The sequence below is a fragment of the Podarcis melisellensis genome (assembly GCF_964234715.1).
Source record: "Podarcis melisellensis genome assembly, chromosome: 2".
In the NCBI taxonomy this organism is placed as follows: domain Eukaryota; kingdom Metazoa; phylum Chordata; class Lepidosauria; order Squamata; family Lacertidae; genus Podarcis; species Podarcis melisellensis.
The window spans coordinates 99,268,197-99,295,693 of record NC_138529.1 but is presented as its reverse complement, the minus strand read 5'-3'; the positions used below and the strand labels follow the sequence as shown (position 1 = coordinate 99,295,693).

The window sequence follows — 27,497 nt, the reverse complement described above, 5'->3', positions numbered from 1 at the left end:
GATATTTTGGACTACAGTTCCCATCAGTCTTAGCCAGCACAGTCGGCTTGGGCTGATGGGAATTGTAGTCCAAAACATCTGTTCCAGGAGAATTATGTAGACTGACAGTGAGCTATCCTCTTCTCCTGTGGTTGTAATCAAAAACAAAGGATTTAGGGTAGGGGTGGGGTTTTGCCCGGATTCATATCCGTCATGGCTTACCTTTGTCAATCATGAAGTAAGGATTGCTTGGGTCGAGAACGAAGGTGATAGGATCCATTGGATCTTCTCCCGCAGCATGGCACTTGCCAACTGTCATCCCAATGGGAATTTCTTCATCCAAAGTAATGTCCACCAGAGCCATTGAAACCGAGTCTTCTGTCCTAGGAGTCAATCTGCCTTTCCCAATACTGAAAAAACTAGAAAGGCAACACAGCTTATAAACAGTAGTTACAATGTACAGCTCAGCAGCGGATCATATCTTTTTCACTAAGCCAGCACAGTGTCAGTCTTCACTTTAGCAAGTGTGGATATGACAGTAATTATCCAAGATGTGGCAGCTTTATAATTCCCATATTGACAGTGGGAAGATGAGAATGAAATAGTTATGCACTGCGCAGAGGAAGTTATGAACTGGGGACTCTCAGGCCTATAGTTCCTACTCTCCAGTACCACTTTGCTTATTTAAGGAGCTTAGGTGGGGACAGATCAATAACTGAAGGATTTCAGAGAGAGAGAGAGAGAGAGAGAGAGAGAGAGAGAGAGAGAGAGAGAGAGAGAGAGAGAGAGATGGGTGCGGTACAAAAAAATTAAAATTATTCTTATTATTTCACAGTTTCAGACAATCTCTTCTCCCATGCAGAAATGTGATATGGTTTTCCACACATGACAATAAGGAACTTCTATTTCCATGGCTGTGAAGGGAAGATAGCTGTGTGTGCCTGTGTGCATTTTCCTTTTTAAATAATCTTGAAAGCAGCATAATGAAACTGTAATAATAATAATAAAATCTTCCCCACTATTATCCCTAGTTTGGCTGTAGTAGTTTTAGTAACGTCTCTGAAATCGGCAAAACCATTTGGACTAGCAGAGGCCATACTGGGACTAGGGTGGGGTGGGGAAAATGAGCACCTGTTCCTACAGGTGAGAGCAGAAAATGGATAGCTGTTCCTACATTCCAAGCCCAGCCCCACAGTCCTACTATGTTCCTACAGGAAGCTCTAGAGACTTTATTCCACCATCAAGGGTCTCTTAAAAAGTCTATCAATTATGCACAAGCACAAGATACACACCCTATAGAACCAAGCACTACCTTGGATGCTTACGTGCAATTAAGAAAGACGTCCCCACTGTGCTTCACTTCCACAAGAAACACGTTGATATATCCAGTCACAGAGAGACCTTCCGGATCAGCCACAGTCACCTTCACTGAATAGCTGTAAACAAATTATATATTTATCTACCGCAGTGATATCCTGCTCTCCCCCCACCCCAAATAACCCCAACACCATTCTCTGACATCAGAAATGGGGATATCCAGAAAGTAATAGGAACACCTATCGATCTTCCAGGACACTCTGTAACTGACCTTTATCAAGCAATTCAATTATGTCACCTGTGGGTTACATCAAGATTGCTGCTGTGCTGTTGTTTTTTTAATCACACTACATGTGCTAATTAGTTTACTAATGCCAGGCTGTTTGCATTAGCACCAACACTACCATGTTAATTGGCCACTCTGCTGCGTTGTTAATTGGTTACTGTGAGTATTTTGCTTTCAGGTAGCTGTCACTTTCTGCTCTTTTTACATTTCATTTCCTCTGGCCTCAATTCTCTGCATTCTCTGCTCTTCCCCTCCCCCCTCCATGTGTCTGTCTTGCCGATTTAGGATCAGAAGTCGTGCAGTTGATGAAATGGACTGCGTTGCGTGAAAGTTCATGCCATAAGAAGCTTGTTGGTCTTTAAGGTGCCAGAAGACTCTTAAGGTCTTTGGTTTTGTGGGATCCACCTCTTTTGATGAATTTATACTGTTCCATTCAGGGTGGTAAGATTTCATTGGCTGTTATAATTTTAAAGGCTTTACCACTTTTCATAATTGCTTGTTGCATTGTTGTAACTCACCCTGGGGCCTTATGGGGAAGGGCAGGTAAGAAATAAAAATAATAAAAATTGGTGTCAGGTGCTCAGAAGGCTTCTTTCCATATAAACCCGCCAAACAGCTTAAGGTCCACCATCTTATGTCCCTGCCTTTGCTTTGGAAAGGACCATGACTTAGTGGCAAAACAGCTGTGTTGCATTCAGAAGGTCCCAGGCTCAATCCCTATTATCTCCAGATAGGCCTTGTAATGTCCCTGTCTGAAAACCTGGAGAGCCGTAACCAGTCAGTGAAGACAATACTGAATGAGATGGACCAATGGTGTGACTCAGTATAAGGCAACTTCCTGTGTTCCTGTACTCAGAGGTTGTGTGGCTATTCCCTCCCCCCCACAGGTGGAATAAATGAAGACAACGGACACAGAGTTTTTAGGTTAATGGGCGAAAATGGCCACAACTTTATTGATTACAGGAAAGAAGGGTATTGGCTTTAGGCATTGGCCCTAACCGACTATCCGGTCTGACCGGGAAGGGTTAAACACCAACAGGGGGAGCCACCCGAGATGCATATCCCTAGGCGCTCCCCGAGGGGTTACCGCTCGGGGGCGCGCTTTAGGCCCTAGCCTCCGTAGGTTTCGGACGAGGCGTCGCCCCTCGGAGTCCTTTAACGAACTACCCTTCAAGCATTGGGGGAGGTGATGGCGTTCCTCCCCCCCAACCTCATCTGCATGATAATACCCCGGCCAATGCCTACCGGAGTGTGGGCGGGGTCGTGATCCCACAACCCCCCCTCCTCCTGAAGGTCGGAAGGGGCATTGTGCAAGTGGCCACTAGGAAAGGAGCTTTCTGAGTAACTCTACCCTAGGAATGTTGTCCTGATTGCGACTCTACCTACTATCTCGAATTCAATATATGGTACTTCAGGGGCCAAGGGAAGGCTTTCTGGTTTACCCAAGAACTTTTGTTTGATGGTTTGCATAGTTGTTTTCAGTTACTGGTTACTGCTTTCTATCATCTGTGGTTCGCAAGTACCGCTTAGTTTTCCCTGCTGCTTTTCATCATCTGAGGTTTGGTTTTATATATGTTATATTCATACTCATAAAATTTATACACCACTTGATTGTGTCAGCAGACTTTGCAGTTTGGGTGAATTGGATTGGAATAATTATTTACAGTTTCTGGAATTCAAAGGCTTTATTCATGCAGGAACGATTTATAGGTTGAGTGGAATGAGGAGAGAAATAGACGACATCTTATCTGGAGAGAACAGTAGACAAAATGGCTCAGCTTTTAGGGTTGGAGTTAATTTAGACTACAAGCAGAGAGTGGCTAAATCATTAAACTGTGATCTCTTGAGAAGGAATTGTATTTGCTTTCCTCCAACAGTTTGTACAATAAACCTCAAAACAGTTTACGAAAGACATTAAACAATAAAATTATCACAAAGAAAAAAATCACAAAACTACATACACATTTTGTATGTGTGCATTTTAGACCTACAAAAGCCTAGAATACTAAAACAAGTTAAAACTCAAATCAGCTTTCTAAGCATCTGGGAGAAGCAAGGGGAGCCCAGTTGTGCTAGCATAAGTCCTTGCTCAGGCTTCTGCTAATAGGGCCAGATAATTGAATCGGGTCCGATGAAATTATCTCATCCTCTTTACTAATAATAAGCCAGATAAGCCAAGATACAACTGTTTGAACATGGGCATTGTGTTGTAGAAATGCAGCAGAAACAGCCTCTAAATAAATGACCTACACAGAAAGCCGAATATGTCCATGGGCAACTTTCCACTCCTTCTGTATAGTACCATTTCTCTATCTTCTCTTTGTCTGCCTTAGCTAGTTAAATCATATCTAATTGAAAAACTCTCCAGAGTAGAAATTTTGTCTCTCGCAATATTTTGTTTCAACTTTGAAAGGTACAGCAAGTGGTGGCTTCAATTGTCACTTTAGCCTGCTGGAGTAAAACTAGAATGATAAACAATGAGTGCCTGTAATTGGAAAGTGAATAATTAGATCAGAAAGTTCCTTCTGGTTGAGCAGAAAGCTCTGCAGTCTCTCTGGGAATATGATGAAGAGCTTTCCAGATCTCATTTGGGTAACAGTCTCTCTTCCACTTGACAAAGAGGAGGGAGCAAGAGGGGAGTTATGCATACTTTCCCTAGACATGTTCATGCATTTCCAAGTCATCCAAGTAAGAAATGCTCTGATTAAAAAAGACACACCTTCTATTTTTAAACAACACCAGCCGGTATTAATATGCAGGTAGAGGGAAATGACTAATTAATGTAGTTCAGCCTTATTAACATACAGCTATAACCCTGTTGCATCCTGCAAGGGCTGGTGAGGTCAGCATTGAGGCAGTTAGAATTAATTAGACATCCCAGACTCCCTCCACCCCCCTCTGAATTCAGGCACATCCTGAATCCCACCAGAAGGATAGATACAGAGCTAAAAGCTGAAGGTCTTTTAAGCTTATGAACGAAAACAAACAAACCCTGCGATAAGCAAGAAATCTATTAATAGCAATACTAGTTTTTTCCATCCTGTCATTTTCAAATGCCTAATTTAAATTTATTTTTGCATATACACATGAATCAACTGTTCTTCTAAGCTTTGGGCAAAAATCAAAATCAAAATGTTTTTGTTCCTTTGGTTTTCCTTCCCAACTCACCCTGATTTATGTCCTTGACTAAACTGTGGGGCGATATCACATGATACGACCACATGATGTGGAACCGCCACACTGAAAGGGTCAGGAAGCGGGTGATGTAATTTTTTGACACACCTGTTGTTATGTTACTCCTTATGAGTCACAGGAATGCTATGGTATACAATGATATACAATGAATTGAAAAGGATGTTCAAAATAACTTTTAAAAAAAGAAAAGACTGAAAGCTTTACTTTTGGGAATTATAGGAGCAGAACTACCTAAATTGTATAGAAATATATTTATGTATGCTAGTACAACAGCAAGAATGCTACTCGCCCCAAAGTGGAAAGAAGCAGAAGTCCCAGCAAAGGAAGAATGGATACAAAAACTTATGGAATATGCAGAAATGGTGAAACTTACCGGAAGAATAATTAATCAAGATAACAAACTTTTTTATATAAAAGAATGGAAACGATTTATTGAATATTTACAGATAACTTGCAAACAGTTAAAAACATTGGCAGGATTATTGTAATAACCTGCAATTTCAAAAGAGTATATATTTAAAGTAGATAATTAAATGAGCAAATTAAATGAATTTGGATATGCAGAAGATGTAAAAAAATAAATTTAAGGAACTGCAGAAAGAGGGGGAAGGAAGTCAATTCTTTGAAATGTTAAATTGATTGTAAAACTAATGAAATGTATAAACTTGAAAAGTATAAATAAAAGCTTTTTTAAAAAAGGAATGCTGTGGGAGTTGGTTGTAATGACAGGATCAGTGGTGACTTGAGGAAAAAGTTACTTGCTATTTTTTATGTTTTTTAAAAGAGACTTTCACCCACTGACCACCTCTTCTCACCGGAAATCCTCTACTTGATCAGGCCATGGGTCTATCTAGTTCAGCATCTTGTTCTCACAGTGGCCAACCAGAAAATGCCACCAAGGGCAGCCCACAAGCAGGACCTGAGTTCACCAGGACTCTCACCACTCTCACCAATTCCCAGCAACTGGTATTCAGGGACACACCTGCCTCCACCAGTGGAAGCAAAGCAGAGTTATTGTGCCCAGTTGACATTGTTTTATGTTTTGAATTGTTTTAATTGATGCCAGGGTTACTTTATTATTTTTATGATACTTTATGCACTGCCCTGTGATTCATCGTATGGCCCAGAAAAATTGAAATACTTTATTGTCACTTGTACAACTTGTATACAGGGAGATTACACGAGCACCCCCCACTCAGCTCTCTTAGTCTTAATTCACCTCGTTTACTGACACACACACACACACCAAACCCAAAAGTCAGTTGCTTGGGCTTTCTTAACCACCTGGGTTGTATTGATTTTCCAAGTAAGGTCTTCACTGAGATAAACTCCTAGGAATTTAAAGGAAAAGACTCTTCACACAGCCCTCCCCAATGTACAGTGGGGCTAGTTCTCCTCTCTTCCTCCGAAAGTCCAATATCATCTCCTTTGTATTGCTGATATTAAGGTGCAAGATGTTCCCTAGGCACCATGTAGATATTTTTTGGACCTCCCCTCTATATGCTGATTCACCTCCACCTGTTATTAAACCCATTATGGTGGTGTCATCTGCAAACTTAATAATTGCAGTAGACAGGTCAGATGACACACATAATGCACAAATAATAAAATGGAACAGCATGTTGATAAAGAAAAATTACAACTTATACTGTCCTTCCTCATGTCACAGGAAAAGCTGTCTGTCTGTCTTCCTTCCTTCCTTCCTTCCTTCCTTCCTTCCTTCCTCCAAATGCTCTTGCAGTGTTTGTTCCCCCCACAAGCAACCGCGTGTGGGAAATAATTTTAAATGAAAAACAATTGGGATTTTCTCCACTTCTGAACAAAATAAAACCACAAAACAGATATCTGCTTACCTCTTTTCCCTGTGTTCAGATCTGAAGGTCTCTGTCGTAGAAACTGTCCCTGCACCATCAATCTTGAATACTGTGAGGTTCGGTGAGATCTCGATAGAGAACTAGTAGGAAAGGGTGGCATCAATTTTCATTTTCATTTTTATTTTTTTTGTTATTGAGAAGCACCCATCAAATTTATTTTCCTTCAAAAGGCATAAAATGTTATGGTTCATGCAAAATGTCAGAGGTTGGAAAACAATGATAGCAAAGAATAATCTGATATATTAGAAGTATTGCTGTGTTTGAATGCCCAGTCCATCCCTATGCAAGTGAACCCACAGGATAGTAGCAATAGTAGCAAAGATCTCCATACAATCTATATAAATCTATCAAACTGTTATCCCTTCTCCATTCACACGTTACTCATAAAGCAACATTTATTTTCTGACTGGCTTTCTGGAGGGTGGTTGAATTTGCTTTTGGTTATCACCGGCTGTTTGCATTACTTTCTGATTTTTATTTAAATCCTATAGTAAGTCAAATGAAGGAAGTTCATTGAAGGAAATTTCCTCATCCCCTCTATCCCCCTGCTCCCATAAGCCTCTCTGGAGAATAGCGGGAGGGGGCCTGTGGGATATGGCACAGGGGGACTTGCTGGGGAGAAAAGAAGAAATCCTTCTGTAAACTCCCCAAAAATCCAGTTCTGGCTTATATCAGGGGGACAATAGAATAGCATGATCACCCGCAATGATTCTGTGGAGGAGTCTGCCCCTTGAGAGAAGTCTCTGGCTTGCTGGACTCAACGCCTTCCTTCTTGACACACAAAGTACTTCCGGTATATCCTTCCTTGTCCTTCTTACAGAGTTTATAGCTGGAGATAACTGTTACGTTGTGGGTGAACATATCAGACGACACAGCGATTCTTCAAACAGCTCTTGTTTATTCACAGAACTGAACTGAAGGGTTCAGCCAGCCTGCTTATATAGAGCTCCACTACAACACAACAGCAGCAACTTTCTGTAACTATCCAATCACTGAACATCACTTTCAATCCCTTATTTGTATATGTGGACCTGAGTAAAAACTATCTACAGTATCCCCCTGCTGACCCAGGTTGAGAACTTCAGTACATAACAATAACCATGTCCCACAGCTTCTCTCCCTTCCACCAGGTTTCCACTCAGGGCCAGCCCTTCCGTGAGGCAAAGTGAGGTAGCTGCCTCAGGCAGAAAATTCTGAGGAGCAGAAAGTGGCTAGAAATGTGGGCCATGCAGTCTACATTCCTTCACCTCAGGCAGCAAAATGGCTTGGGCCACTCCTGTGCCCACGATTTCAATGCCATCACCGAAGACCAACAGCTGTCCCCTAAGACCATTGTGCAAATTCATACGATTGGCTTTCTTTTATTGTGAAAGATAAGAGTCACAAAAGCTTTTTCTCCCCCCCCCCGCCCCACACACAAACAAAGTGCGGCTAATGGCTTGTTACAGTCTGATATACTTCTGTTTACAAAAGGACTCACGTGGTTACTAGGCAACAGGAAGACTGGAAGTCAGCTGAAGGAACAAGGAAGTTTCCTGCTTGAGTTTTTGGAACCATCACAGCCAGCAAGCGAGAACACAAATAGCCTCTGTATTAGAGCAATTGGCTTGGCTTTCTTATCAGCAGATGGACAGGCTGATACTCTCTGGAGATTTTTTTAAGTCATTAAGGACACATTAAGGATTGAAAGCAACTTTTCAGTCCAAGTGATTTCAATCCAAATGGTTTCAATGAGGGAGCAAACATGTTAATTACCTCTCACTGAAATCTGTGAGATTTAAAAGTGCTTAAATTTATCTGGATTATGTTTTAGATACAGTATTACCACCTAATCTTGCCATATGTCTGGAATTTCCCGGACATAGCTGGGATTTGGCCGTTGGAAACAGGGCCTGGGCAGAAAGTGCTTAAATGTCTTTTCCCTAAAGTAGAACAACTGAAATGCATTTGTTTCAATGGGTCTACTCTGTGTAGGGCTTGGCTGAATACAACCAGTGCTTTATCTCAGCGCTGTGGGATTTGATAAGGTCATCCAGGGACATAAACAAAAATAATAATGTGCACATACTTCTTAAAGTGGATTAGTAGGCCATTGACATTTGAGGCACTAAAGGCGCACAGCTCCATCTCTGAAAATGGAAACTCCACAGGAAAATTAGCTAAGGCATTTCTGCTGTGGTCAGCAGCATTGTGAACTAGTCTGCCGCCTGGTGGCCAATTTGCCTTTAAAACCCAAGGACATGGTTTACAACTCACCACCACCACCTTTGTTCTGCTGTTGTAGTTCTCAAATTTCCGGGATCAAGTCTTAAGGAGGGTATGAATGTTCAGGAGAAATGGTTGCAGCAAAACCAGGAATCAACACTGGCTAGTACTTTCCTATTCTTTCTATGTCTCCATGCCTGTTATTCGAGCTGGGCAAAGCCTGTGTGTGTGGTTTATCACCATTTGTTAGAAACCAGGCTGAGGAGTACTGCTCTGATGAAGAATTGTGGGAGCCTCCCCCTCCCCCTGACCAGGATCCTGAATCTTCCCAGGAGCAGTGGGACAGTATAGATTTGGAACAGTGGTTTGCAGAGGGGCATAGTTCTGAAGACAAAAGTCGAACTGAGGAGTGAACAGCTAGGAGAAGAAGAACTGGGAGAGAGAGAGAGAGTTAACTGACTCTCTTTCTTGCTTGAAAGTCTACATCTGCCCAGTCCAAGGTCACAACGAGCAGATAAGGTGGCAGCCCAGAAAGCAAGGTGGTTGCGAGATCAGGTTGCAAGGCGCGGAAGTGACTAGGGGGGAAACCTTAACTGGGAACACCACCATTCCGAAAATGGCTGCTTTGTTCTTTTGCTGTGATCATTAAAGACTCTTTAAATGGTAAGCAACTCTTTTTGCTTTGTCCTGCTTGTCTACGGCCAAAGGGGCGGAGGAAGCTGAGTCCTCAAAGCCTGACACCGTCCTACATTTGGAAAACGTGCTCTTGCACCCTCTGTTTTTCAGCATCCTTCAGAAAAGCCACCTTCTCCACAAATCCACACTTTAACAGCACATTTTAACTCCCCCAAATCCACAGGGTGCCTGTGCTTCTGATATACAGTATGCAACTAGCTATACTGGATAATTCCACCAGTAGCAAACACAAAATGGAGCCACTGAGAAACGAGCAGGAGGTATCAGCATGCTTGGGGATGTTTGCAGAAATGCAAACAACTCTTGAGGGGGGCAAGTAAACAAAATGAAACAAACCCCAGAACCAGAACTGAAAAACAGAATTGGGAATGGTGCACTCTCTGAAAGGGCATGGCTGTTTGGCCGGCACATTGAACAGGAACACTTCTCTGCAACCTTTTGCTGCCGGTCCCACTTGTTAAAATTGTTTGTTTGTTTTAAAATAAATTTCTGTTTCTTGACATAGCTCTCAAACTGAGGTGGAAATGTGAAGAACTGAAAAATGGGAAACTGGGAGAAAACAAAATGGACATTCCTAGTAACAACACCACTGAAATAAAATACAAGACAATGCTAAATTCCACTTCACGAGGACTGATCTATCATGTGGGATCCGTTTGTTCAAGGGGAATGGGTCTATGACCTGAGGCTGGATATCTTTATTTTTATTTTTTGCATTGAAGAAGGTAACAACATTCAATCTGGGCTGGAGTTGTACTATTCCCACTGGTGCTATAATGTCATAAAACAAGAGCAAAAGTAGACCTGAGGGAGTCGTGCTCATTAGCGGAACATCCAGTTTTGAATAATGTATTCTTAAAAATACATTACATACATTATTTAATAATATATATATTCTAGCCTAGCATTTGAAAAACTTAGCATGAATTTCCCCAAAGGTTTTTTGTTTTTTAAAAAGGAAACAACCAAGGGAACAAGCTATAATCATAAATAAAGCTGATGGCCTGTTCCATACCTTGAAAAATGCCTTGCTTGTGTTTCAAGTTTGTTTCATAGCTGAATTATCAACCATGGAAGATGGCAGTTTATAATTAAAATCCAAACTCTTCCTTAATTACAGGTATTGCTAAAGTATCGTTCCTTGCTATATAATTACTCCTCGTGGAGATGACTAATTATTTTATTTTATTTTTGAAACGAATCTCCTAGTAAAGTAGCCCCAAAATGCAGGGCTGCCAAGGCACAATATGTGGCCCAAAATTTTAGGGGAGAAGCTAAAATTCTTCTTTTGGAGAATGTGGCGGAAGGGGTGAAATCTCATGTCAGGAGCCAGGGCAGGCTGTCTTCTCTTTCCCCCGGCCCGCCAGTTCCATTCTGCACTTTAAACCACCCAATTATTGCAGTATGTCGCTCAGCCCTGTCTCTCTCTCTCCCTTTCTCTCTGTGGGAGCGTTGGCCTAAGGAGCAGCAAGAAACACAAGGAACTTTTTTTAAAAAAATGGAATTACGTTTCTTCATGCCTGGTGGGCCTGCAATGCCCTTGGGACACCTGCAGGGCTGGCTTACCCATAGGCACTAGAGGTGTGGGGCACCCGGGCGCTGGGCTCTCAGGGGTGCCAGGCCAAGAGTCTTAATGGGTTTAATAACAGGTGAAGATGAATCAGCTTATAGAGGGGAGGTCCAAGAAATATCTACATGGTGCCTAGGGAACAACTTGCACCTTAATATCAGCAAGACATAGGAGACGGTGTTGGACTTTCGGAGGAAGAGAGGAGAACTAGCTCCACTCTACATTGGGGAGGGCTGTGTGGAGAGAGTCTCTTCCTTTAAATTCCTAGGAGTTTATCTCAGTGAAGACCTTACTTGGAAAACCAATACAACCCAGGTGGTTAAGAAAGCCCAACAGAGACTCCATCTCCTCAGAGTATTGCGAAAGAATGATGTCAATCAACATTTGATGATCTCCTTCTACCGGTCCACAACAGAAAGTGTCCTTTCATACTGCATCACGGTGTGGTACGCTGGTTTGACATCAACTGATAGGAAGTGCCTACAGAGGGTGGTAAGCCTCTGTGGGGATTGGTCTCCACCTGCAGCGGCATGGGAGAGAGTTGTGTGTCCCCACCAAAATAAGCTCAAGAACTCTGAATCCCCCCCCAAAAAAGCTCAACAAGTTTTGCCTGCCCCCCCCCAAATGGAGGTGCTGGGCAGTTTTTTGCACCCCGGCGCAGCATATGCTAAAGACAGCCCTGGACACCTGTGAGCAGGACCTGGGCACAACAGCACCCTGTGTGCCTCGCTGCTACCCTGCCCCCCAGTGCCCCAGTCCCAACCAGCTAAGCAGCTGCGACACCCGTGTCAGGAGGGCATGGTCTCCAACCCACCATATGCATCACTGCTGTTCATGTCTGCAATTTTGACGCGCCCGTGGGATTTATTTATTTAAGACGTGTATAACCCACCTCAAAGAAGCTCAAGTCAGTGCGTACGACTGATCCTGTGAAGGAGGTTAGAAGGAGAGAGGGAGAGCAACCGGCCCAAGACCATGGTTGAGTTGTCTTCCCAGTCCCAGACCAACATTCTTAAGCACTGTGCTACATTGCCAAGAGTTCTGTGTCCGTGTCACACACGACAAACAAACCTTGTCCATTCCCCCTATATTCAATTTAAAGAACATGGGAGGGGGAGTGATTTGAGACCCCACCTTATTTCCGTAGATTAAGCTATAGAAGTCTAAGAGCCATTGATAATTACCTTCAGAGGGGCTCCCTCAGGATCTCTGGCAGTGACTCTAAAAATTCCAGTGTTTTGCAGGGTATCCTCTGTGATATAAATTTCAGGAGCTGCAGATAAATATTGTTGATGAATCATTCATTTGTTGTTATTATCTAATCATCTGGCAGCTTTAATTCCCACCTACGGGCTTATTTATTTCGATTTCTGCCCCTCACACTGTCTCTTGGGCAATGTTAAAATCCTGAAACAATCAAAACAGAATTGGCCATGCTAGCTAGGGTTGATGGGATTTGGAGTCCAGTTACATCTGGAGGACACAGTGTTTCCTATCCATGTATTCTACATGGATAGAAAGCCTCCTAGGAGCAAAGGTTGGACCCTGAGTCTGTCTTCCATGGACACATTTGCAAAAGGGACCAAGGTCTGGGAGAGTTCTTCCTGGAACAAAGGAAAGGCAGGGCCAATGCAAAACAGACCATTGCCTGAGGTGGAGATATGATTGCTTCTCTGTAGCAACCCGATGACTTGGACCTCCCCTCTACTACTATACTCAGGAAGAGAAAGCCAATTCAGAACTCCAATAACATAATACAGTCATACCTCGGGTTGAATATGCTTCATGTTGAGCGTGTTCGAGTTGTGCTCCGTGGCAACCCAGAAGTAACAGAGCGTGTTACTTCTGGGTTTCACTGCTCGTGCATGTGCAGACGCTCAAAATGACGTCACGCGCATGCACAGAAACGGCGAAAAGCAACACATGTGTGCGCAGATGTGCCGTCACTAGTTACGTTTGCTTCTGGATGCGAACGGGGCTCCAGAACGGATCATGTTCGTATCCAAAGGTACCACTGCACTTGCCCCATCCTCCAGCCCTAGGAGTCCTCATAAGGGAGCTGTGCTTAGAGGAAGAACTGTGAGGGGAGAGGTTTCCAGCCGTCCATTAAATATCATATGCTGATATTTAATATTCTTTACTATTCTAATGGATTGTTGAATATTACTTTATTTGATATTAGTTGCTTATTTTAAAGATATGTTTTATTATCACATTGTTGTATTGGATTAGATTGTTATAAGGTGTACATTCTTTGTTTCTTCAGCTTTACAAATTAAGTGTGAAATGAAATGAAAAATTCCAACTTCCACTGAGTGACTGGGACAAAAAATTACACAGGGAGTGGCAATCAAAATAAAAGGCCTGTGACCTTCTGAAAAGCCTGAGATGTACCCTGCTGGTCGTAAGGCTGCCATATGTCTGGCAGATTTATATTCCTTAAAAAATCGAGGTATGGAACCAAATATCATGACATGCATTAATACACTTTAGAATGTATATACTTCATTATATTTATGATTTATGGTATTGGAGAACCTTGATTTATTTTGACATATTATTTGATATTACCAGCTGAAGAAGGCGCTTACTCCGAAACAGGGCCCTGTCCTGGTCACCACTACTGAGTCGTACATCTGATTCATACTCCGGATACTTCTCTTTGGCCCTATTTGATTCTTTATTCTGATTTTATATAATATGGATTCTTTTTGACTACCATTGAGACTTGTATGAAACTATTGTTGAGTACTGGTATTTTATGTACCTTTAGACTATATTACTGCATATTTGAAACAACATTATTTCTGTACTTAAACATTGTGTTGAAATTTACTATTATTTTAAAACTGTCGTACTTATACGTTGTGTTTAAATTTACTATTAGTTTAAAACTGTGATTCTTAGCAGAATATACACGTTTTTCTTTTCAACTCTCGAGTAGGAATTATTCCTTGTATTGAAACTTTTGGCCAGAGCTCTTGGTATATCCCTTTATATGTCTGGAAAATGGCATCCAGGTGGATTTTTGGCCACTCGGCAAAATGTATGGTATGTATGGTAAGGGGAGATAATATTATTTTCCCCCAAAAGCTCAACAACTTTGAGTAAGAAGAAAATAAAAACTTTGTTCACTTTTGGGAATATGGCAACCCTATCCTGGTGTAGCTTCATTGGGTGGGTATTTCAAAGGTGTGGTGCCACCACAGAAAAGGCCTTCTTTCTGGTGGTTACCCATGCTACAGATTTAGGCCCCAGACACACCAAAAGGATCTCTGGGGGAGATCTTAATGTGCAGGCAAAATGGTTGAGGTGCAGGATGTTCATCAGTTTGGCCACAAACTGTTTAGGGCTTTGAAGAATGACACTAGCAGCTTAAATTGGTTCTGGAAATGCAATGGAATCCAGTGTAGCTTGTATAATATAGGTGCTATAGAAACTTTACACCCATCAGGACTCCACCAGCTGCATTTGAACCTGCTGAAGTTTGCAGTCTGTCTTTAAGAACATTACAGTATATATAAAGTATACATATAAAGTATACATTACAGTATATATATGCTTTCGTAGATTTTCACGGGTACAGGAATGCAGGTTTTGGTGTCCTCGGGTGTCTTCCCGTGTAAAAGTTGGGGTGTCTAGGCGACGTTTCGACGAGGTCTCACTCGTCATCTTCAGGCTGGTGCTTTCGGCTTCTTGTTACTGGAACAGAGCAGGATCTCAGTGTTTGAGTTCCTATAAATACTGTTGAGGGGGTGTGGTGTATAGCCTCCAATGTTCTGGGCAGAGAGGAAGTTCCCAGGCTAGTGTGCCTTTTCTTCTTTTGTTCCTTAATTACTTGAGGGATATCTTGAGTGATTTCTTGAGTGATATCCTGAGTACCACTTAGGTGGGTCATTAGGTGTGGATTAGTTGCTAAAGTCTTTGTGTCTTGACCTCTTGAACTTTGTGAAGAGTTTTTCTGAGAAGATGGCTGTACTGCACTTAGTTGTGCTCTGGCTTGGCTTCGTGTATAGGGGCGAGCTGTGGTTTTGTGGCCTGTGTCAGCCAGATCTGTGTAGGGATTGCACAGGACCTCGTCGAAACGTCGCCTAGACACCCCAACTTTTACACGGGAAGACACCCGAGGACACCAAAACCTACAGTATATATAAAGTATACATGTAAAGAACATTACAGTAGCCTAATCTGTATGTGAGCAGATCATATTGGCAGAAGGGGGTCAAAGACAGGTCAGAGGGTGTGAACCTTTTGAAATCAGCCATTGATCATGCCAGCAAATTGTAGTTGCTTCATACCTTGGCTAGGCTGAGTCAGAAGCCCAGTGAAGACAGGTGGTTCGTTGACATCAACAATCTGGACAAAGATGGTCTGAGAAGCCGAAGTCCCCTTATCATCTCTCACAAGGATGGGAATTGTGTAAAGACTTGTGACTTCAAAATCCAACTTGGGTAATGCAGTGGTCATTAACTGGACAGGTTAGAAATTCAGAAAACCAAATGTGAGTATAAAAATAATAATACACAGACTACTATTTCCAGCTTGTAGCATTTTTCTTATTTTACCCTGTTCAGCAAAACTGAGATGGATGTGAAGCTAGCAGTTCAGCAGCTGTCACTTATGTCTTCTCTGCCTCAAGAGCTGAGTCATACTGAGCCCTAATTTGTAGACTGTTGAGAGGCATTCATATGAACTCGCCCACTGTGACCAAGGGGGCTATGCCCATTAGTGCCTCTGTAAGAAAGCACCACGGAGATGCATCTTCTGTTAAAAAAAAAAGGTGTGGTGAGATTCTGGGAATGAGATCTATTGTATCAGGGATAGAGAACCCCTCAATATGTTTTTGGGATGCCAACTCTTAGCTGCAGATAGCATAGCCAGTGGTCAGGGCTGTGGGATGCTGGATCCAACAACAGGAGGGCCACAGGTTCCTTGTCATTATATGACCTAAAACCTAGAGCCCAGACTTTCTTCTCTGCTCTACCAATTGTACAGTCTACTCCAGGCTTCCTCAACCTTGGCCCTCCAGATGTTTTTGGCCTACAACTCCCATACTCCCCAGCTAGCAGGGCCAGTGGTCAGGGATGATGGGAATTGTAGTCTCAAAACATCTGGAGGGCCGAGGTTGAGGAAGTCCTCATGTACTCTATATCACCACTATCCATGCATGCACAAACAGGTCCTTTACTGCCTTTTTGGAAGCATCAGCAACCGGTGCAACCCAAGAGATGTTTTACATTATTTTAAATGTATGTATATGGTCAGGTAATATGTCTGTCAGTGCCTTCATCTGCAGCAACACGGAGGCTGCACTTCTGATGCCTGGTGGGCAGGGCCGGATTTAGGTTTGATGAGGCCCTAAGCTACTGAAGGTAATGGGGCCCTTTGTATGTCCAGCTGTCCTTTGTCAACAACAAATTGTCACTATTTTTTATGTTGCAGAACGTGAAGAAGGGGAGGGGAATGACCAACAAAAGGGGGGTGATGGGTAAGGGTGCTGTTTACAGCCCCTTTGATTTGAGGAATAGTGCATCAAGCAAAGCAAGAATTGGTGGGCCTGTCCTGGAGGGAGTGATGGGTTGCCATCTGTGCTTCTGGTCCTCAGGGTAACATAGTGAGTTGGGCTTCTGATTTTTGTATGCTGCTTGGTAACCACCTGTAAGAGCAGCTTGTGGTAATTTATGGACCTAATAGGTATCTAAAGCCATTTGCACATGTTGCCCTGCAACCAGTCCATGCAGAATGTAGGCACCCATTATATAGAAATGAGCAAACCAGTGATATTTTAGGGAGCAGGCCAGCAGACAGGGCCCATTACTTACATCATAGGAGCCTACACAACACAAAATACAATTTTTTTTTTATCTTATATTTTGGAAATGTACATCCAGGTTTTTTCCCTTTTAAATTTTTGGGGCCCCCCACGAGAGTGGAGCCCTGAGCTATAGCTTGTTTAGCTTATATGTAAATCCAGCACTGGTGATGGGGAAAGAGGTCAAGTGGTAGGCAATGCATATAAGCTTTGAGGCTTCTTGCACTTTTTTCTATGATTACCATCCACAAACACCTGCAAACTCCAAACTAAAGGTTAAGGTACAGGTAACCCTGACCGTTAGGCCCAGTTGCGGATGACTCTGGGGTTGTGGCACTCATCTCGCTTTACAGGCCAAGGGAGCCAATGTTTGTCCGCAGACAGTTTTTCCGGGTAATGTGGCCAGCATGACTAAGCCGCTTCTGGCGAACCAGAGCAGCGCACGAAAATGTCGTTTACCTTCCTGCCGGAACGGTACCTATTTATCTACTTGCACTTTGATGTGCTTTCGAACTGCTGGGTGGGCAGGAGCTGGGACCGAGCAACGGAAGCTCACCCCGTTGCGGGGTAAACTCCAAACTAGATGTAGTCAAATTAGGTTTTATTTCATTCTTGCATTCTTATACCCAGTGCACAGTAGCTGACCCTTGCTGGAGGAATTTCCTTCCTTCCTTCCTCCCTCCCTCCCTCCCTCCCTCCCTCCCTCCCTCCCTGTATCTATTAAGTTTATCTCCCACCCTTTCCCTCCCAAAGGGGCCCGGGATGGCGAACGCATCTGTAATCAGAAATAAAATTCCAAATAAAATAAATACAAAATTTGCTGAAAACATCTAAACATCTGAAACAGATTTAAGAACAGATGCATAACCAAATCACGTGTCTGGATGGGACTACCGAAATAGAAAAATTTTGGAAGGCATCTAAAGAACCACGGTGATATTGCAGTGTTGAAGTCAGCAAGCCCATGCTTCAACATGAAAGCTTTCGGGGGTCTAGGGAGACACTGCGCAGGTAATGAAAGGATGATACACAGTCAGAAGCTGCACCATAACAGCATATACCGGTACATCAAGGTTCTTTTCTACTTGAGCTCAGTGCTAGTTCCGCCATAAAAATTAATAAGAGACAGACACAAACACCATCCCAAGTTCGGCTTACCACCCCACATTCCCGGCTTATTTTCTGCAGCTAATTGTGCTCTGACAGGTAGCAATTGGCAGATTATAGAGCAGAGCGTTCCGTGCCTCTTTTCAAACTGATGTGCCTATGCAATCACTGCATTTTGTTGCCTTACTATTGTTTCCTGGTGAAATCGCTGTTGTTTTATTTGACTGACTGCCCAGATCCCCCTGCTAGGTGGAAGGAATAATTGTAAAGTAAAACGAGCAAGGAGAGAGGAGCTCGACAATGGGTAATGATATGATAATGCAAAATACAGGAAAGCAGAATTGCTCGCTGATGCATGATAAAAGATGTCAGGGAAAAATAAATATATAACACAAAGCAACAGCCGCAGCAAGGGTAAACTGCAACTGTTTTCCTCCACTGTTACTTTACAAATTCATCCTTAAGCGACAAGTCCATTTTTAAAATGAACTAACAAATAAACACCTGTCGAGTTTGTCAACTCGTCAACACATGTAGAGGAATCAGCTTGCGGTTTCTGAATGAGGAAAAAAAATCAATGGAAAATACAAACGGATCATCGTACATTACTAGTTGAAGAAGAATCAGTTAGCAAATAAACCACTAATCACAATTTCCCCCCTCAAATGAATGGGTTAATTCATGAAGAAAATCGCATAGTAACAATGATCACTTTAATCCACACCCACCACTGATGTGTGCATCCACTGGAAAGTTGCCCGTGAGAGGTTCTGGAAGGTTGCCCTTGGGATGAAAAAGGTTCTCCATTTCTGGCTTATAGGTTGTATTTGACTGCCAGTCTGGTATGCTTCCAAATTTGGAATTGGGGAAGGGAGAGCCATCTTGTCCTTTGCCTCAAGCAGGAAAATGACTTGGGTTGGCCCTGTGGCACACATTGCTCTGTCCACTCCCTGCCCCTCAGTATCTGCTACCTGAGGCAGCCAATTCACTCCATCTAATGGTAGGGCCAGAGGACGAGATGGTTGGACAGTGTTCTCGAAGCTACCAGCATGAGTTTGACCAAACTGCGGGAGGCAGTGGAAGACAGGAGTGCCTGGCGTGCTCTGGTCCATGAGGTCACGAAGAGTCGGACACGAGGACACGGCTAAACAACAACAACAATGGTGGGGCCAGCCCTGCATTGAGCATTCCTCTTGAAAGATAATTTGACCATAAATTGGTTTATTGTATTTCTATTCTGTTTTTCATTCAAATGAATCTCAGAGCATATTACAAACAATCAATAATAATATCATAATAAGACATAATAACTACTGCCTCCCATGCCGTTTTTGCTGTGTTAGCATCACTGAAGCGACCTCCCTGGGGCGCAAACCTGGGCAGTGTGTATGGAGGTCCTAGGCTGCCCAGATGACAAGGCCTCTCGGCCTCTCGGCCCAAAGGAAAGCAGAACAATACATTTAGCACTAGCCTGGCTACAGGAGTTGCCGGAAGGAAGCATACAAGGTGCTATCCTTAGGCGGTTGCCTTAGGGACTCCAGATTTGTGTGGCGTTTACTCCTTAACCCTTTCTTCTCCCAAAGATACTCCACAAGGTAGCAGGTATTGATTGTTCCTCAGAAGTGCTTTTCTTCTAGAAAACAAAGGTGCTGGTACTGTGTACCCTTGAGTACCCCCAGGGGGAAAGCACTGTTCCTCAGAGTTTGCTCCCGAAGCCTTTCCATGAATATAGCCGCAAGGCAGTGGAGATTTGGGATTATTATTATTATTGTTATTATTATTTATACCCCACCCATCTGACTGGGTTTCCCAGCCACTCTGGGTCAACTCCCAAACAGAATATTAAAAACACGATAAAACATCAAACATTAAAAACTTCCCTTAACAGGGCTGCCTTCAAATGTCTTCTAAAAGCCAGATAGTTGCTTATTTCCTTGACATCTGATGGGAGGGTGTTCCACAGGGTGGGTGCCACTACCGAGAAGGCCCTCTTCCTTCAGACTTTTCCTTCTCCTAGATGGGCTACCTTCCTGGGTTGATGAGTCCCATTTGCCCCTCTAAAACATAATAGAGCATCACAAATAACATGGACAAACAGTAAGCCTTGGCTTCTGTCAGATCTTGTTACACTTTCATCGTCTTCCTCCTCACATCTTAAGTAAATAAATAAGCTCTGGGAATGGAAGTTTCCAGGAAGTTCCAGGCCCTTGCCACAAATGAAAGTATACAGTATTTCCAGTGGGCAATGTGGGGTTTTGATCAGATGTAATTAACTATATCCATTTAGTACAAATACCCACCTGCCATTGATCTGTGCCCTTTGGAATAATGACAAAGGGATGCTTTATTGGCTGAGCATTAACTATGGCTGGTCCCCCAACTAAAGAACTGTGGTCAGGAACAACCACAGTGATGTTGGTTACTACCGTATGCTCAGGTGCGTTTTCTGCCAAAGGCCAAGGTCTTTCAGACATTACGCTGAGTAACGAGAGACCTGAAAGAGAAGTTATATACCACTTTGACACTTTTCATCATTTAACCTATTTCAGTTTTTCAATGCATTGCAGTCCGTTTGCCAATATTAAACTTATTACTTTATTAGAAACAAACAAAACAAGGCAGTTGCAGCACAATGATAACCATGTCCACTCAGAAGTAAATCCTGTTTACAGTGGGTCTTACTCTCAGGTAAGAGAGTTTATGATTAAAGTGTACACACCATACATTTAAAACAGTTTAAGGCATGTAACTTCTCTCAAAGAATCCTGGGAACTGTAGTTTGCCCCTCACAGAGCTACAATTTGCAGCAGCCTTAACAAACTGCTATCCTCATGGATTCTTTGGGAGAAGTCATGTGCTTTAAATGTGCTTTAAATGTTTGGTGTGTATGCAGCTGGTTTCCTGCATCACATCTTAGCTATTTGAACCAGATGTTCCTTTTAAAAAGTACATAAATAGATAAAGGGGGATCAGCCAGTTAAATAAGTCTTGATTGATCCTGCGAGCTTTAACCAATTAATCCATCTTTTAATTGATTAAAACTGCATACATTTGTACACAAGTTGTTTTAAAGCAGCCAACCTGCAGTCGGTCCCAGTTCACAATCCTACAGGCAGCTGTATATTAACTAGTCCTCTCCACCAGTGGCCATAGAGTGCTTCAGCAAGGACTTCTTCAATGGGACTTAATTCTGAGTAGATACGTTTGCAGTGTGAGTTGAGATTTGCCTGGTTCAGATATCCTCTCCACAATGAATTCACTAGGTGATCTTAGGCAAGCCCCTGTCTCTCAGTCTCATCCCCCATCTATAACCCATGGGGATCAGAATTCAGGCTATTGAGAAATCCAGGCTTGGGTCCAGCTACAAACTTCAGTGGGCGCGTGATGTTCACATCAAAGAAATGTTCAAGGTGCCCATTTTATTGTGCATTCATGAAGGTTTGTACTCATGATGATGTAAGGGCCAGTATCCTGCTTTCAATACCATTTGTGCCTGTGGAAGTTCCAATACTGTTTTGTTTCCAATCACTGCATGCCCTGTAATTCACTGCTGGAATCCTGCAACTTTTCGTGAATGTTCTGCTTGTCAGGAGCTCAGCCTACACTCGAGTAGGATCCTGGTAGAAACACATGCCCAACTGGCAAGTTCTCTCCCTCCTGGTCGATTGTTCGAGAGCTTCAAAAGCTTTCTTCTGCCCGAACATCACAGCGACCGATGCCAACCGACACTGGCACACTTAGGGATCCGCAGAGTTTGCACACCATGAGTAACAGACCTCAGCAACTCAGCATTTTGGCTAATCTACTTTATTTATATATAAACACACACGGAGCACTGCAACATGGCTCCCTCTCTCTCTAGCATCAGACAGTGAAGAGAAAAATAACAAAGGACAATAGTCCCACTTCATGGAACACAGTAACACAAATATCCTGTCTCCATCACTTCCCACTCTGTGGAGTGAAAACATATACCGTCATGTGATAGACAACAATCCCATGACTGCAATCACGGAGCAGGAATTCTAACACTGCTTTTGCCCCATTATTGATGTGCTATAGTGCAAGAGTGCCCCTCTAGATGGCAATAATGCAGTGGCATCGCAGAATGACTAACAGAGCAAAATGCCTTGTGGATAGTCCAGTATAAATTCACCATTAGTGCACTATTACAGACAGTGTCAATGGCATGTTGAAGAGTACACCCACAGAAAAAAGCAAAAACAAAAAAAACAAAAAACCAACAACCCCAAGCCAGTCTGGAGGGACCCTATGAAGACCCGAGCATTTACAAGGCTCCAGAATTCTTTTCCAGTTTACATTAAAATCCAAGAAAAAGATGAATTAAACAAAGTTTACTAGCTGGGGCAGCAGCAGCAGCAGCAACAGCAACAGCAGCAGCAATTATTATTATTATTATTATTATTATTATTATTATTATTATTATTATTATTAATTTGTTGAATTTATATACTGCCCTATACCCGGAGGTCTTCGGGAATGGTGTTTTGACCATGGGAGAGAGACATCTAATCTCCCCCTTTCTTCCCCATGCAATGCCCCTGTATTTGCTTGCCATCCCCTATACTCTGGAAATTAGAGGACACAGTTCTGTGCGTCATCATAAAGTTGGCTTGGCTTTGGCAAATAAGCAGAGCTATTTCAGTGTAAAATACTTCAGCTTGTTTTCTCAGCCAATCGATCCACTGTGAGCTGGGAGGAAGTTGCCTGTTTCTAATCATAATACTGACCTATCTTGCAAGGCTGTTCTAAGGAGAGCAGGGACAATGTATGTGAAGACCTCGCTGAATATTGAAAGCACTGTATTACATACCCTCCAACATTCTGCATGAAAATAGGGACGTGCTATACTACTATAGGGACGTGGGTGGCGCTGTGGGTTAAACCACAGAGCCTAGGGCTTGCCGATTAGAAGGTTGGCGGTTCGAATCCCCGCAAATGGGTGAACTCCTGTTCCTCGGTCCCTGCTCCTGCCAACCTAGCAGTTCAAAAGCATGTCAAAGTGCAAGTAGATAAATAGGTACCGCTCTGGCAGGAAGGTAAACGGCGTTTCCATGCGTTGTTCTGGTTCTCCAGAAGTCGCTTAGTCATGCTGGTCACATGACCCGGAAGCTGTACGCCGGCTCCCTCGGCCAATAAAGCGAAATGAGCGTCGCAGCCCCAGAGTCGGTGACGACTGGACCTAATGGTCAGGGGTCCCTTTACCTTTCCCTATACTACTACTACTACTACACACCCAGTAAATGATCCCTGGATGGTTAAGTCCAGTTGAAGGTGACTATGGGATTGTGGCACTCATCTCGCTTTCAGGCCGAGGGAGCCGGAGTTTGTCCACAGACAAATGGGTCTTGTGGCCAGCATGACTAAACCGCTTCTGGTGCAATGGAACACTGTGATGGAAACCAGAACACACGGAAACGCCATTTACCTTTCCGTCGCAGCGGTACCTCTTTATCTCCTTGCACTGGTGTGCTTTTGAACTGCTAAGGTTGGCAGGAGCTGGAACAGAGCAACGGGAGCTCACCCCGTTGCGGAGATTCGAACTGCTGACCTTCCGATCGGCAAATGGAAGAGGCTCAGTGGTTTAGACCACAGCGCCACCCACTTCCCTACCACCACCACCACCACTAGTACTACAATAGCAGTTCAGCCAACTTAATACAGTGGTGCCTCCCAAGACGAAATTAATTCGTTCCACGATTTTTTTCGTCTAGCGAATTTTTCGTCTTGCGAAGCACGAAATCCCATAGGAATGCATTGAAAATCAATTAATGCGTTCCTATGGTCAAAAAAAGTCCAAACAAAGCCAAATTTGGTACAACAAGAGTTTATTAAGTGCTCTTTAAAGTCACATATACTGTAAAGAGCATTTCAAAATTCAAAGCCAGATTTTTTTTAAAAAAAACAGCAGAGTGGCCCAATGGTCACAGAAAATCATAAAAATGCAGGAAAAAAACACAAGCTTCCAGATTCTTGCAAACCCCTCCCCAACTGTTCCCCCAGCCACCCAGAACACAGAAATTCAAATCCAGAATTTTTTTAAAAAAACAGCAGAGTGGCCCAATGGTCACAGAAAATCATAAAAATGCAGGAAAAAAACCACAAGCTTCCAGATTCTTGCAAACCCCTCCCCAACACCAAGTCCTTGAATTCCAAACACCCCAACCCAAAATCCACCCCCCCAAAAAAAAAAGTTTTAAAAGCTTAACTTACCAAATGGCTGCAAAAGAAGTTTTGGAAAAGCTTCAAAAATCACCAACGTCTTTAAAAACCTCAAAAAAGGCTACTATGTACACTGCGTTCTATGAGTTGCTCCTCACAGTCAAGTCGCAACTGTATTAATGGTGTTAAGAAAAAGGAAACAAACTTGCAAGACTTTTTCGTCTTGCGAAGCAAGCCCATAGGGAAATTCGTCTTGCGAAGCAGCTCAAAAAACGGAAAACCCTTTCGTCTAGCGAGTTTTCTGTCTTGCGAGGCATTCGTCTTGCGGGGCACCACTGTATTTCACCCCCTCTGTACCAGTGCAGTGCTTTTGCAGAGAGAGATTTCACCTATGCTGATGCTGTTGGAATGGTGCTCATAACCAGCCATTGGGCAGATCAAGTAAAACCAGATTTCAGCTAGGTTTGGGACGCAACAAATCAAAGCGTCCTCATGGACAAGAAATGAATGTAATTGTTGTCTTGGAGATGGGGATTTGGTAAAGAAGGAGACTCTTAATCTCAGGGTTGTGGGTTCGGGTCCCATATTGGACAAAAAGTTTCCTGCAATGCAGGGGGTTGGACTAGATGGCCCTTGTAGTCCCTTCCAATCGTACAATTCTTTGATTCTATGAATCTCCCTACAGTTCAGGTTGTTCTGAGGATAAGATGGGGAGGCGGAGAGGATGACATACCGCACCTTGAGCTCTTTGAAGGAAAGGTGGGATAATAATAATGCCCATTCACTCCAATCCTGGTGAAAATTCCCCCCACACCCAGTAAGAAAAGGGAGAAGGGGGAACCAGGTGTAGATGCTAGCTCTGCAGTTAATATAACAACATGCCATTTGAGCCTTAATCCTTTTATTATCCCATTTCATTCCATTTTTGGCAATTAGCTCCTCACTAGCTAAGGCTCCAGGATGGCTCTTCCTGCTAGCTCTGCAAACCCCAAAGCACTCATCCATTTTTAGCAACCTGAATAGCTGTCCCTCTTGGGAGTATGAGTGGTTGGTCTGGCAGCAAAAGAAATGCCAGTTGATTAGAAAAATGAGTTAGCTCATGAGGGACCTGCCAGTTAGCTCATGGGGGTTCTGCCCCGTAAAGAGGAGCCATCTCCAGTGCTTTTGGGGGGAGAGGGAATAAAAAATGAGGGGCTGGTACTCCCATTTGGTATAAGTGCTGTGATTATCAGCACAAAATGGCTGCCGGTGGCAGCAAAAAAAGGACAATGTGGTACTCCATACTAGTGAGTTCTCTCTCTCTCTCTCTCTCTCTCTCTCCCTCTCTCTCTCTCTCTCTCTTTCTCTCTCTCTCTCTCTCTCTCTCTCTCTCTCTCTCTCTCTCTCTCTCTTTCTCTCTCTCTCTCTCTCTCACACACACAAGCACCGGTCATCTCATATAGTGAAATAAATAACTATGACCATGTATTCAGGTTTGTATCATTGGAAGTAGAGGCACTCACCCTGTGTGGTTTCCAGCCAAAGAAAAATAATAAACATTTTAAACATTTTCTCTTTCCCTCTCTTTTCCTTCTTCTTCCAGAGTCGCCTACTGACTAATTTGTATGCGCGTACAGCAATGCCTTCTGCTTTGATGCACACCCTGTAGTGTAAGGGCAACCCAAGCTCTTCCACAGCATTAACATGAAGTGTTCTGAGTGACAGGGTTTGTTTCCAAGTTTTCCATACGAACTTGTTGGTTTTTCTTTCTCTAAGCCAACGGCAGAGTCTGGTTACCACTTAAAACGGGGAGCTGCCTTTTTCGCTGCCAACGTAACAGCGGCAGTTTCAAGGAGGCCCGGTGAATGACAGGTCTTGGCACTCTGCAAACAAACTTGGACCCAGGTGGGCCAGAATGCGAACAGCTTCCTTTTGCTTGAATTCAGGCACGGTTGGAGATTTGGAAATCTTAGATGGTGTCTTATGCAAGCGTGAGCCACAGAAATGTCTCCGAAACAAAAGGCCTTTAGAGATTTGCCTTTTCTTTCTCCTGGGGGTTGCGAGCCACCTTGTGTTTCTCCTACAGTGGAGAAATGTTTTGGGTGGAGCCCTGGGAGAAGCCCTACAGGGGTGTGAGAGCATAGGAGTCAACGACTAGGGACCAAGGGGTCTTTGAGCCAACCCATAAAATATCTGATCCCCCAAAGTTGGTGGCCATCACCATTCAAATGATGTGTGTGCACCACATCATGTAATTGATTTTGCATATACAGTGAGATCTTGGTTTTTGAACATCTTGGAAGTCGGACATTTCAGTTTTTGAACGCTGAAACCCGGAAGTAACTGCTTCGGTTTTCGGATGCTTTTCAGAAGGCGAACGTGCCACATGGCTTCTGTATTGAGTTTTCCTTAAGTAAATGCTTCCAGAAGTAAACGCTTCAGTTTTCAAACATTTCGGAAGTCAAACGGTCTTCCCGAACAGATTACGTTTGAAAACCGAGGTACCGTTGTATTTTATTAAAGTTGTCCCCCCCTGTGTGAGAGGCACTCCCCTTCTGGGATGAAATAACAGTGGCACTTCTGTTTTCACAGCATTTCCTTACCTCATGATTTCCACATTTTATATGATCTTTCGCATGACGTAAAACATACAGTCCAACATTTTGGAAGGGCAGTTTGGGGCACCCCAGCCCATCCCTCGCCCCCTCTCTGCTGCCGATTCCTTCCTCACCCACCCGCTCACCTCTCCCTACATTTGCAGTCTTCCTCCTTCTCCTCCGCAGCATCTGGGGAACATCGGGAGACGCGGCAGATGCCGGTGAAGCCTTCTAGCATCACTTCTCTGGACTCAAGAGAAGCCAGCATGGCCTTCCAGCAGGCCGCACCAAGTCACTGCCCCCAGAGAAGCAGGCCAGCCGGCCTCCACCATCTCTGGAAAAGAGGGCATCTGGGTGTGACCTTCCAGTGTGACATCTCCTGATGCAGCGCAGACTGGACATATCTCCACCTCCTCCTCCGGCATCACAGATGAAGTTCCGGAAGAGGAGGTCAAGGTAAGTTTTCTTCCGTTTTTTGGTTTTGTTTGTGGACTTGTGCTACAGCAGAACCCCAAAACATCCATCTTTTGCTCCCTTGCTCTGGCACGATGAGCGCTGAAGAGCGCAATCAGGACATCGGGAATTGGGAATAGAAGCAGGGGTGGCTTCTCCCAATTTGCGATGTCTCGAAAAAACTGGGACACTAGAGGGGGTCTGCGTAAAAGTCACTTCTGGTTTTTGTTTTGTTTTTTAGAAA

General features: G+C 43.5%; 1 protein-coding gene across 1 annotated transcript in view; it reads right to left on the bottom strand.

Annotated features, from left to right (window-relative positions):
• The window catches only part of LOC309364687 (cadherin-related family member 3-like), a 47,659-nt gene extending 32,093 nt beyond the window's left edge, over positions 1-15,566 (bottom strand). The window contains exons 1-5 of the mRNA XM_081902458.1: positions 15,421-15,566; positions 12,307-12,395; positions 6,631-6,731; positions 1,305-1,415; positions 202-398 (exon numbers count right to left, since the gene is read on the bottom strand). Coding sequence (XP_081758584.1) covers positions 202-343 — 142 coding nt within the window. The 5' untranslated portion in view covers positions 344-398; positions 1,305-1,415; positions 6,631-6,731; positions 12,307-12,395; positions 15,421-15,566. The remainder of the gene's footprint in view (positions 1-201; positions 399-1,304; positions 1,416-6,630; positions 6,732-12,306; positions 12,396-15,420) is intronic.
• Between the last annotated feature and the right edge of the window lie 11,931 nt (positions 15,567-27,497).